Consider the following 13,592-nt stretch of genomic DNA (forward strand, 5'->3'; position numbering starts at 1 on the left):
AGGAGAGTTGAAAAAATACCATATAACCTACCTTGTAAAAAAACATGCCAATAGAATGATATAGAAAAAAAGGGATTTTTAATACAGCTTACCTGTAAAATCCTTTTCTTGGAGTACATCACGGGACACAGAGCAGCATATTCATTACTATGTGGGTTATATGGAGTACCTTCAGGTGATGGACACTGGCAATCTCAAACAGGAAGTGCCCCTCCCTATATAACCCCCTCCCATAGGAGGAGTACCTCAGTTTTGTAGCAAGCAGTATGCCTCCCAAAATGGTCCCCACAAGAGGGGTGGGAGCTCTGTGTCCCGTGATGTACTCCAAGAAAAGGATTTTACAGGTAAGCTGTATTAAAAATCCCTTTTTCTTTCTCGTACATCACGGGACACAGAGCAGCATATTCATTACTATGTGGGATGTCCTAAAGCAATGCTTTACTGAGGGGAGGGAGAAATCTTCCCAAGACACAAGGATTTAATTCAGAGATACTCTCAAATAATAATAAATCCAACTTAGTTGAGAAAATTAAATTTAAACTTAAATTTTAACTCAAGGGTGTCCCCGATTCTGAGGGTCTTAAATCGCAGCCCGCAGCACTGCCTGCCCAAAGGCTGTATCTGTATTCCTTCTTACGTCCAACTGGTAAAATTTTGTAAACGTGTGGACTGAAGACCAGGTTGCCGCCTTGCATACTTGAGCCATAGAGATCTGATGGTGTGCTGCCCAGGAGGCGCCCATGGCCCTGGTAGAATGGGCCTTTACTGACAACGGAGGAGGCAACCTCTTCAAGCCGTAGGCCTGAATAATTAACTGTTTAATCCATCTCGAAATGGTGGATTTTGCAGCTGCCTGTCCCTTCTTGGGCCCATCTGGCAAAATGAATAACACATCTGTTTTCCGAATCTTCTCTGTAGCTTTAAGATAGGCCTTCATGGCCCTGACAATATCCAAGGTATGCAGCAACCCTTCCTTTCTGGAAGTGGGCTTTGGAAAAAAGGATGGTAATACCAAATCCTGGTTCAGGTGAAAACTGGATATAACCTTTGGTAAAAAGGAAGGATGAGGACGGAGAACCACCTTGTCCTTATGCAGAATAAGATATGGCTCCTTACAAGATAAGGCTGCCAACTCTGACACTCTTCTAGCGGAAACTATGGCGACCAGAAATACCAACTTCCTTGTTAGTAAAACCAAAGGAACTTCAGCCAACGGCTCAAAGGGTTGTTTCTGTAGAGTTGACAGAACAAGATTCAAGTCCCACGGACAAAGTGGTGACTTAACCGGAGGATTAATACGCAAGACCCCCTGAATGAAGGTCTTAACCAGCGAGTGGGTGGCCAGCGGCCTCTGAAACCACACTGACAAAGCTGAAATCTGTCCCTTGATTGTGCTTAATGCCAATCCTTTATCCACTCCTAGCTGGAGAAAACTTAATACTCTATCAATGGTATATTTGCGGGAAAGCCATTTCTTGGACTCGCACCAGCCTACATAGGCCCTTCAAACCCTGTAATAAATTACTCTGGAGACTGGCTTTCTAGCCTTAATCAGGGTAGAGATTACTTGTCTAGATAGACCTCTACCCCTAAGAATCAGGGATTCAGCCGCCAGGCCGTCAAATTTAGACGCCGTAATGCAGGGTGGAGGATCGGGCCTTGTGAGAGTAGGTCTGGTCGTAGAGGAAGCGTCCAAGGGTCTCCCACTGACATCTTTAGGATTAGTGAGTACCATGCCCTTCTGGGCCATGCTGGAGCTATCAGAATGACTGGCTTGTGCTCCACCCTGATCCTGCGCAACAGGCGGGGTAGTAACTGGAGGTGGAGGGAAGGCATATAGAAGATTGAACTGATGCCAAGGGTAAACTAATGCATCGGTCCCGCAGGCCATAGGGTCCCGAGTCCGGGACATGAACCTGTCTAGTTTCTTGTTGAGCCTTGATGCCATGATATCCACGTCCGGCATTCCCCACTTCTGGCAAATTATCTGAAATATTTGCGGATGCAGAGACCATTCCCCTGGCGACAGAGTCTGACGACTCAAGAAGTCCGCCTGCAGGTTGTCCACCCCGGGAATGAATATTGCCGATATGCAGGGCACATGATTCTCTGCCCATAGGAAAATTAAGCTCACTTCTCTCTGAGCTGCTTGACTCTTGGTTCCCCCTTGGTGATTTATATATATGCCACAGCCGTGGCATTGTCTGACTGTATCCTCACCGGGCACCCCTGTAATTTGGAGGTCCAAGCCCTGAGGGCTAGCCGAGCAGCTCTGAGCTCCAAGATATTGATGGGCAATTGACTCTCCTCCTGTGCCCACGTACCTTGGTGAGTGCACCCATCCAAGATCGCTCCCCAGCCCTTCAGGCTGGCATCTGTGGTCACTATCTTCCATGTCACGGGGCTGAAAGATTTTCCCTTCAGTAGATTCTGAGGGTCTAACCACCAACACAGACTCTGCCGGACTCTTGATGAGAGTGGCAACGGAAATTCCAAGGCCTGTGGCCTCTTGCTCCATGCTGACAGAATGGCTGCCTGCAGGACACGAGTGTGACTTTGAGCGTATGGCACCGCTTCGAAGGTGGCCACTAGCTTGCCTAGTAATCGCATGCATAGGTGAATCGTTGGTTCTCTCTTGCTTAGAACCAGATGTATCAATTCTTTGATAGCCTCGACCTTTATTCGAGGCAGGAACACCCTTTGTTGTTCCGTGTCTAATGACATGCCGAGATATTCCAACCTCTTTGTGGGTTGGAAAGCTGATTTTTCTCGGTTTAGGACCCAACCGAACCTCTCTAGGTATCGAACCGTGAGAGCCACTGCTCGCTCCAGGCCAGGAGATGAATGATCTATGATTAGAAGGTCGTCCAGGTATGCTAGGACAATGATCCCCTGGATTCTTAGGTTGGCTAGAATTGGAGCTAGGACCTTGGTGAATACTCGAGGAGCCGTAGCCAACCCGAAAGGGAGTGCCACAAATTGAAAATGACGCCGAGCCACTGTGAAGCGTAGAAACCTTTGATGTGGCTGAAAAATTGGCACATGAAGGTAAGCATCCTTTATGTCTATGGAGGCCAGAAAGTCGTCTTTCTGAAGTGCGGCGGCTGCCGATCGCACGGATTCCATCCGGAACGAGCGTACTTTTAAGTACGCATTTAATCCCTTTAAGTCCAAGATTGGCCTGACATCGCCGTTGGGCTTTGGGATGATGAACAGATTGGAGTAGAACCCTAGCCCCTGTTCCTGGGCTGGTACCTCTACTATCACGCCTTGGTAAAGCAAACGATTTAATGCCGCCATTAAGGCGGCCTTCTTTGTCGGCTCGACTGGCACTCTCGACTCCTGATAATGAGGTGGAGGGATTCTTAGAAATTCTAATTTGTAGCCTGTGGCCACGGAAGACCGGACCCACTTGTCGGGAATGTCGGTCTCCCAAATTTCTGAAAAAAGACGCAGCCTTCCCCCCACCTTCGTGGGTGGGGGCGTCCCTTCATGAGGCAGACTTAGGGGCTGTCTTTGCTGGTTTACGATACCACTGCTTCTTGCCTCCAAAGGCTTGTCCTGGTGGCTTATTGTTAAAGTATGATCTCGCAGGAGGCCGTCGATACTGCCTGGAATTGGCGGGCCCCTGAGCAGGGGGAAGCTGCCGTTTGAACGCAGGTCCCCGGACCTTCTTTTTTACTGGTAGAAGTGTACTTTTGCCACTTGAAATAGTCTGAATGTATTTATCCAGATCTTCTCCGAAGAGTCGTTCTCCATGGAAGGGAAACCCTGCCAGGAGCTTTTTGCATGGGGGCTCAGCCTCCCAGTTCTTTAACCATAAGAGCCTTCTCATATGTACTAAAAATAGTGACAGACGAGACGCTTGCTGGATGGAATCCCTTATAGCATCCACCGCGAAGCACATGGCTCTAGGAATATCAGATAATTCTTCCGCCTGTTGGGCCGGAATAACCTTAAGCATTTGTCTTGTCTGGTCTGTTAGTGCCTGACAAACTCCAATAGCAGCCACCGCTGGCTGTATTACTGCACCCGCCGTAGTAAAGGATGCTTTTAAAAGCGTCTCCAAACGCTTATCAACCGGTTCTTTAAACACCTGTATGTTTTCTACCGGGCAAGTCAAGGACTTATTTACACAGGAGATGGCGGCATCCACCACTGGGAGAGTCCACTTTTTGGCAAATTTTTCTTCCATAGGATAGACGACGGAAAATTTTTTAGGTGGTAAAAAGATTCTGTCTGGTCGTGCCCAATCCTGGAAGATTACTTCCTCTAAAAGAGGATGGACTGGAAAAACAGCGCTACTGCGAGGCGTTTTCAAAGAGCCTAAAGATGATACGGCCGGACCCTGAGGTTCCGGCAAAGGCAAATTAAACGCCAAGTGGACCATGTCTGTCAGAGAATGAACCCAGAAGCTTTCCGCTTGGGAGGCCGAGCAAGGCTCTTCATTAGCCGAACCCTCAACCTCTGAACCAATTTGGTCCCGGTCCAAATGATCCTCCTGCAACTCAAATCCCCCCGGGGAGAGAACCTCAGCATCTGAGGGTCCACACTCAGGCGACGGAGACCTAGTCCGCTTTTTACCCGGTGTAGATTTGGCTATCATAGCCGCCAATCTTTTCTCTAGCCCCTCCAAGGAGGCGGCTAGCATACTCTCTGTGATAAACACAGGGTTGGGTGGATCTGATGTAGCCTCAGCACCAGATCTCCCTAATGGCTTAACCAAGGTGCCCAATGGTGTAATAACCTGTGGGGAAAGTACCGGCATAGGCCGATCTGAACCGTCAGAATCTGAGGGGGGGCCCCTTTCTTTTGTACCCCCTGATCCTGAACCTTTGGAAGCCATGGTACAATACCGAGGTACCCCTGCTTACAACCCTTGATGGTTGTAGCTAGGAGAAAGAAATAGTACGGTTTTAGGGAACGGTATTAATAATTAACGTCCAAAAACCAAAACGGGAAGACCAGTATGTTTCCTATATTTTTTTTTTTTTTTTTTCAAAAACTTTTTTTTTTTTTTTTATGAAAACATGCTGTCTTTCCTCAAAAAATTGCAAGTATCCATCTGCTGTATAAGGAATTTTTTAGGCTAGTAACCACACAGCTAGTTCTGTTCACCAGAACTGCAATACTTCCTTGCGCCACTGGGTGCCCTCAGCCGCACTGCAGCCGCTCTGCGTCCTCCTCCTTCAAGCTCAGCAAGCAACTGAGCTACACAGCATAGAGGAAGGGCCGCCCCTTCCTTTTATGAGACTAGATGTCCCGCCCCTCTTTCTCCACAACGGCGCGAATCATCACCCTGCGCCTATATTACAGGGCGCGCGCCCGCGCGCGCGCCCGTGTTGCGGAGGACGGGGCCACGCCGGAAGCGTCTGACATGCTGGAGGAGGACACCGCACGGCACCCAGACAGGTAAGGCCTCAGGTGAGTCACTGACCCCCCAGTCCTGGGAAAGCATAGCTACCTTTCCCAACCCAGCGCCCAGCAGACAATTTACAATGCAACACCTATCTTTAGGAAGATCACACATGGGAGCCCATACATAGACCATCCTGTCTCTTTGATAGACATAGTGGCCCAAAAACTGCCAATGCAAGAGCATACTCAGGCACATCCCCCAAAGATCTCCCTAGAGAGCCTGCCGACGAACCAAGTCCCGCAGGCCCCCCCTTTCTTACCTGCTCCATGCCGCAGGACTTTGCATAGCAAGCGGTCCAATCTTCCCCCATCTCCGTGGGTGGCGTACTAGACCTTCAGGCCCTGGGGTCCTAAAAAGGAACCCACTGTCCTGGGCCCATATAGCACTCTGGCAAACAGGTTACCTTAGGTACCGCAGAGGTTCTAAGTCCTGGGCCCAGGGTCCAGCTCTCTAAAAAGAGAAGCATTATGGGCAAAACCCCACGGTTTGGGGCCCGGGTACTGTCCACTTTGGCTCTGAGGCACCTTGGACAGATCCGGTTAGCCTGCCTTGATCCCAAGGATGTAGGAGACAAGCTATTCCATGACCAACACCTAAGACACTGGCGAAAAAACTGAGGTACTCCTCCTATGGGAGGGGGTTATATAGGGAGGGGCACTTCCTGTTTGAGATTGCCAGTGTCCATCACCTGAAGGTACTCCATATAACCCACATAGTAATGAATATGCTGCTCTGTGTCCCGTGATGTACGAGAAAGAAATGCCCTTATAGTGCAGTTCCAGGCTTTTTTTTGTTTATTAAAAGTCAGCAGCTACAAAAAGTTTAGCTGCTGACTTTTAAAAAACAGACACTCACCTGTCCCATGGTCCAGCGATGCGGCCATCCACAGGGTCGTTCCTCGCCCCCTCCTCTCCGCCGGCATAGCCACTGTGGGCACCCAGCTGTGACAGCTTTCGGCTTCACGGCTGGGCACGCACTGCACATGTCGCGTGTTCTCAGTGGGCGGGCAATCTTCTGGGACCTGTCACATGTCCCAGAGAGGGAGGGGCCGCCTAGGAGGAGAGGAGTCGCCGCCTAGGTGGCCCATGAGAGGAAGGAGGACGTGGGAAAGGAAGTCCCCTACAAAAATACCCACCCAAAAAATTACATGCCAATTGTGGCATGCAAGGGGGCGAAGGAGTATATAAAGCGGAAGTTCCACTTTTCGGTGGACCTCCGCTTTAATCGTAGTAGAAATGGTGCCCAGAGGGCTGTCCCATAGAATCACTGAGAGTCAGATATGACTCAATTATCTGCATCTGCTCATAATGTCCGCTGAGAGCCGTTGTAAGGTTATAATGATGCAGCTGTGAGTCAATGCTTCTAGAAGGTTTTAGCAATCACTGACACTTTCATCTATGCTGGACTTACCACATATAGAGTAACACTGGATATTGTGATGATGAACACGGACATTAATAAGAATAACCTCTGTGATGGAAGAAGCTATGAGCTGTAGGGCTGATATGACTGACAATAAACAGATCACAGCATAATTAATTTGCAATCTCACCTTGATACGCGTAGCCTGAGGGTCAGTACAGTCATCAAAGCGTATGCAGTAGCCAACTTCATGTCCCAGCAAAGCTCCTCGCTCCTCTGCCACCCGCCCTGCCACCTGTTACAACACAAGACACTTACAGACATTCGGGAACAAACAAATTTTGCAATAATCTCTGCATAATCTTTTGCATGAATTTGGAGTTGGATTGAGAAAGTCATATTTATTCATAAAGGGACAGTTCATCCAGTACAAATTTCAGATATAGGTGTTTTTTTTTTTTTGTCCTTGGAAGAACCAACTGGTTTCCAACATTTCAAGGACTTTGTTTTTGTTTTGGGGTTTTATTCAAGATGTGCAAAGAGAGATCACACAAACATTTGTAGGTTAAAATCAAACTGTATGTAACATTTAATTACCCACTACAGCTCCAGAAGCCCCCCCACTTCATGACCAGGCCATTTTTTGCTATGCGGCACAGAACTACTTTAACTGACAATTTTGTGATCATACAAAATGTATAACATTTCAGACAAATAGAGCTTTCTTTTGGGGGTATTTAAATCCCCCAAAAAATATGAAAAGAAAAATCAAATCTGTTAATACATTTTGGCCAAAATGTATTCTGCTGCATGTCTTTGGTAAAAAAAGAAATCCCAATAAGTATATATATCGATTGGTTTGTGTGAAAGTTATAGTGTCTACAAACTATGGGATAAATACTGTAATTTGTATTATTCTTTTCATACTAGTAATGGCAGCAATCAGCGACTTATAACAGGACTGCAATAATGCGCTGTCACTTTACTAATGACACTGGGCAGGAAGGGGTTAACATCTAGGGTGATCAAGGGTTAAAATGCGTGCCTAAACAGTGTTTGTGTGTGTTGCCTTTACTGGGTATCTAGTTGTTTTCATTCCCTCTAGCTTTTTTTGTGGCATTTGATTCCCTCTGCAGTTTTTATTTTTTGCAATATTAAAACAAAAAAAGACCTACAACTTAACCACTTAAGCCCCGGACCAATATGCAGCCTAAAGACCCAAGGTGTTTTTACAGTTCGGGACTGCCTCGCTTTAACAGACAATTGCGCGGTCGTGCGACGTGGCTCCCAAACAAAATTGGCGTCCTTTTTTCCCCACAAATAGAGCTTTCTTTTGGTGGTATTTGATCACATCTGCGGTTTTTAGTTTTTGCGCTATAAACAAAAATAGAGCGACAATTTTGAAAAAAAAGCAATATTTTTTACTTTTTGCTGTAATAAATATCCCCCAAAAACATATATAAAAACATTTTTTTTCCTCAGTTTAGGCCGATACGTATTCTTCTACCTATTTTTAGTAAAAAAAATCGCAATAAGCGTTTATCGATTGGTTTGCGCAAAATTTATAGTGTTTACAAAATAGGGGATAGTTTTATTGCATTTTTATTATTTTTTTTTTTTTTACTACTAATGGCGGCGATCAGCAATTTTTTTCGTGACTGCGACATTATGGCGGACACTTCGGACAATTTTGACACATTTTTGGGACCATTGTCATTTTCACAGCAAAAAATGCATTTAAATTGCATTCTTTATTGTGAAAATGACAGTTGCAGTTTGGGAGTTAACCACAGGTGGCGCTGTAGGAGTTAGGGTGCACCTAGTATGTGTTTACAACTGTTTGGGGGTGTGGCTGTAGGAATGACGTCATCGATCGTGTCTTCCCTATAAAGGGAATGACGCGATCGATGCGCCGCCATAGTGAAGGACGGGGAAGCCGTGTTTACACACGGCTCTCCCCGTTCTTCAGCTCCGGGGAGCGATCGCGACGGAGCGGCTATAAACAAATAGCCGCGCCGTGGTCCCGGATCGCTCCCCGAGCGGACCCGACCTCCGCATGTAGCGGGGGGGGTCCCGATCGGACCCCCCACCCGCTAATAGGCGAGGACGTACCTGTACGCCCATGTGCCTGTACGTGCCATATTGTGGACGTATATGTACATGCGGGGGTCGGGAACTGGTTAAAAAAAAAAAAAACACCACACAATATATTTTACTTTCTGCTATAAAACATTGCCAATAAAAAAAAAAAAAAAAGTAAAAAAATAAATAAAAAAATATCAAAATGTCTTCATCAGTTTAGGCCAATATGTATTCTGCTACAGATTTTTGGTAACAAAAATCCCAATAGGCGTATTTTGGCTGTAGATGCTATAACTTTTGCGCAAACCAAACTATGGGATATTTTTATTTATTTTTACTAGTAATGGCGGCGATCAGCGAATTATAGCGGGACTGCAATATTGTGGTGGACAAATCTGACACTAAGTGACACTTTTTGGGGACCAGTGATGCTAATACTGTGATCAGTGCTAAAAATAAATGATGCACTATCACTGTACTAATGACACTGCAGAGGGGGGGGGGTTAACATCAGGGGCAATCAAAGGGTTAAATGTGTTTCCAGGGAGTGTTTGCTAACTGGGGGATGCTCTTGTACTGTGGGAAGGCAGAGTGCCACGTTCCTGCTTTGGAAGAAACACAGCCTTCCCTTGCCACAGAACAGCGATTGGCCTTGTTTACATCAGCAGACCGCCATTCTGCTTCTCTCGGGAATGATTGGCGGGTCCCGGCAGACATCAAGTCCGCCGGACCTGCCGATTGGCTCCCGCTGTGTCCAATCCCAGCAGAAGCAGGTCGCCAGAGACGCATGCACGCCCAAGACCCAAAAGTGTCAGATCATGTCATTAGGTACGTGTTTTGGCGCAGAGCAGTATACGTCCGTGGGGCGGTTTGCATTCGGTTAATTAACAGATTAGCTTTTTGGGCAAGAGCCTCTCCTATGGTTGTGGTGCACAAAAAGTTTAAATGCTTCCTTTGAACAAATGAAGGTACATTGATTGGTGAATTTACTTGAAGACATGGGTTTTTGTATACATTATATTGAAAAACTTTCATGAGCTGCTCTATTGTTATTTAGGTTCATCATCTGTAGCAGATGAGAGTTGCTGCAGTTATGTGCAGGCACCACTGGATGGATTCATTCTACACCTGATAGCAGATCTATTTTTATTAAAGTGGTACCGTCAATGAAACATGCACATCCAGGGTTGTAAAAGTTTATTTATTATTATTATTTTAAATAAAAAAAACATGTCATACTCCACTGTGCAGTTAGTTTTGCACAGAGTGGCCCCGATCCTCCTGTTCTGGGGTCCCTCAGCGGCTATCTCGGCTCCTCCCCGCAATAGATAACACCCTCTGGGAAGCTCTCTCCCGAGGGGGTTAGCTTGCGGGCTCGCTCCCTGTCATACACTCTGCGTCCATAGACACAGAGTGTATGACTCTGTCCCTCCCCCCGGCGGCCGCGTCATTGGATTTGATTGACTGCTATCAATCTATCCAATAAACGCAGAGACTCCGTGGAGAAGAGGATGCCGGGGACGCGCACAGTAGGTGAACGGGCTCAGGTAAGTAAAACCGGCGGGGGGGGGGGGGGGCACGTGACAGCGAGGCGTTTTTTCACCTTAATGCACCTTTAAAAACATATGTTCACCTTTTGGCACATGTTACATGTCCCACCCATTTTTAGGGTGGAATATGTTTCTACTCCTGCAGCCTCTCACTGATTCCCCCCCTCATTTTGACAGCGGTTGGGGGATCTTCTCGCCTGCATCTGCTGTCCCAATTTGAAAAGAACATGGCCCTGCGAGGCTCCACCCACACAACCGGGTCATTCATTCACAGAGATCTGTGATTACTTGAGTATTAATAGTAAACTGCCAAATGTAATGGAAAATTTATAATAAATTCAATACAAAACTTGGGGAAAAAAAAAATACTTTAAAATGGTAAAAATACATTTCTTCTGACTTACCGAAACTGCAGCCACCCTCCGGGGTTGTGTTACTCCAACTACTTTCCCTTCTGCTGTCCACCCAGCTTCTGCAAGGTACTATATAAGAGGAAAAGGAAAAAGGATGAATTTTTCACAGGAAGTATTTGTTTGCCTAAAGGCAAAGTACCTGTGTAAGAAGCTTCAGATGGAAGCTGCAATTCCCTTCCTCCAGACTGTATGTCTCATGTCAGGTATCAGCCCTGAATGTAGCACACACCAGAGCTGCAATGTCTGACCCTTTTCAAAAATGTCCATCAGGAAGAGCTGCGCTACTAAGTACGTTTATGGTGCTCCCAGAATCGTTCCAGCCAGCACCACCTACTGATGTGTTTAGGGCTTAAAGGGGTTGTAAAGGTACAATTTTTTTTACTAAATAGGTTCCTTTACCTTAGTGCAGTCCTCCTTCACTTACCTCATCCTTCCATTTTGCTTTTAAATGTCCTTATTTCTTCTGAGAAATCCTCACTTCCTGTTCTTCAGTCTGTAACTACACACAGTAATGCAAGGCTTTCTCCCTGGTGTGTCGTGCTCGCCAGCTCCCTTGGAATACAGGAGTGTCCGGACGCTCTCTACGTTGCAGATAGAGAAAGGAGCTGTGTGTTAGTGGGCGTCCTGACTCTCCTGTAGTCCAAGGGAGGGGGCGAGCACGACACTCCACACCAGGGAGAAAGCCTTGCATTACTGTGTGGAGTTACAGACAGAAGAACAGGAAGTGAGGATTTCTCAGAAGAAATAAGGACATTTAAAAGCAAAATGGAAGGATGAGGTACCGTATTTATCTCCCTATTACGCGCTCCGGCGTATAGCGCGCACCCCTAATGTAGCCCTGACATTCCTGGAATTTTTTTTTTTATACTTACAGTTTTGGTGTCTTGCAAGGGCGTCCATCGGCAGCCTTGTCCGGTCCGGCGTCCTTCTGTGGCCATCGTGGTGTCCTCCTGCGCTGTCTCCGAGTCTAATCCCCGCTTCCCACGCTGTGTTTGAACCACTCCGCCGACATATACCTAGCGCAGTACACTCGGGTATAGTCGGGCAGGCTCAGCTCCTCTCGCGTAAAGGACGTACAGGACGTGACCGCGAGAGGAGCCGAGCCTGCCCGAGTATACCCGAGTGTACTGCGCTCGGTACATGTCGGCGCAGTGGTTCAAACACGGCGCGGGAAGCGGGTATCGGCGTATATCGCGCACCCACGATTTTGCCCTGATTTTAAGGTGGAGGTTCACCCGGAAATGACAATTTTTAACATTAGATTGAGGCTCATTTTGTCCAGGGGAATCGGGTATTTTTTTTTAAATCGAAGCCGTACTTACCGTTTTAGAGATACATCTTCTCCGTCGCTTCCGGGTATGGGCTGTGGGACTGGGCGTTCCTTCTTGATTGACAGGCTTCCGACGGTCGCATCTATCGCGTCACGATTTTCCAAAAGTAGCCGAACGTCGGTGCGCATGCGCCGTATAAAGCCGCACCGACGTTCGGCTTCTTTCGGCTACTCGTGACGTGATAGATGCGACCGTCGGAAGCCTGTCGGAAGACTGTCAATCTAGAAGGAACACCCAGTCCCGAAGACCATACACGGAAGCGACAGAGAAGATCGCTCTCTAAAACGGTAAATACGGCTTGGTTTTTAAAAAAACTACCCGATTCCCCTTGACAAAATGAGCATGAATTTAATCTTAAAATTTTTTTTAAGGGTGAACTCCCGCTTTAAGGGCAAAAAAGTGTGCGGTATACGCCGATAAATACGGTAAGTGAAGGAGGACTGCACTAAGTTAAAGGAAGCTATTTAGGAAAAAAAAAAAAAAAAACCTTTACAACCCCTTATACTTTATTCTGATTTAGTGTCCTTTCACCCTGATCAATTTTAAAGGTAAATAAAAGGCGGATTAAAAATGCATGAAAAATGCATCCCTTTAAATCCTACGGAACTCTTCACGCCGGTCAGTTGCGTTTAACCACGTCTATACCGCAGAACGTCATAAGACTCCCTGGGCTTCATGGTGGGGATAGCTGAATGAAGCCGGCAATTCCCTGCACCGTAACAACAATCATAGCAGCTGTTCCGCCGCTTTATCATTCTTACAGGCAGCTTCTACCGGTTCGCCTGTGCGATCGGCAAGCTGGAGAAGGAATCCGCTGGTGCCAGAAGTTAGCCATAGAGAAAACCCAAGGGCCAGATGATCCCCGGCAGTCTCTCTGACTTTTGGAGGCCCAGGCGCCACATTATGAAAGGCAGAAAGCAAACAATGCCGGGGACTTGGCAGGAAAGCCTGAGATTGTTTATTTTTTTTGATCTCAGGCCTTCATGTCTAGAGGAGAGACACGACAAATAGACCCAACATCACTCCATAAAGGAGGACCTGTCATGCACTATTCCTATTACAAGGGATTTTTAAATTCATTGTAATAGGAATAAAAGTGATAAAAAAAAAAAAAAAGGAAAAAAAAGTGTAAAAATATATATTTTAAACTAAAAACAAAAAATTAAAGCTCCCTGCGTGCAGAAGCGAACGCATATGTAGGTTGTGTTTGCATATGTAAACGACATTCAAACCACATATGTGAGGTATCACCACGAACGTTAGAGCGAGAGCAATAATTCTAGCCCAAGGCTCCTCTAATTCTAAACATGTGATCTGTAAAAAAAAAAAAAAAAAGCGTCGCCTATGGAATTTTTAAGTACCATTCCACAAGTGTGCGCAATTTTAAAGTGTGACATGTGAGGTATCTATTTACTCGGCATAACATTATACAAAA

At 46.5% G+C, this 13,592-nt stretch overlaps 1 protein-coding gene across 2 annotated transcripts in view; it reads right to left on the reverse strand.

Moving 5' to 3' along the window:
• The window catches only part of DHX35 (DEAH-box helicase 35), an 87,467-nt gene that overhangs the window by 60,798 nt on the left and 13,077 nt on the right, over window positions 1-13,592 (reverse strand). For both annotated transcript variants that reach the window (XR_005744468.1, XM_040330443.1), the window contains exons 4-5: window positions 10,818-10,895; window positions 6,972-7,076 (exon numbers count right to left, since the gene is read on the reverse strand). Coding sequence is in view for 1 of the 2 variants with exons in the window: in XM_040330443.1 (XP_040186377.1) it covers window positions 6,972-7,076; window positions 10,818-10,895 (183 nt within the window). In the remaining variant the exon portion in view is untranslated. The remainder of the gene's footprint in view (window positions 1-6,971; window positions 7,077-10,817; window positions 10,896-13,592) is intronic.

The sequence above is a fragment of the Rana temporaria genome, chromosome 12 (genome assembly GCF_905171775.1).
Source record: "Rana temporaria chromosome 12, aRanTem1.1, whole genome shotgun sequence".
NCBI lineage: Eukaryota > Metazoa > Chordata > Amphibia > Anura > Ranidae > Rana > Rana temporaria.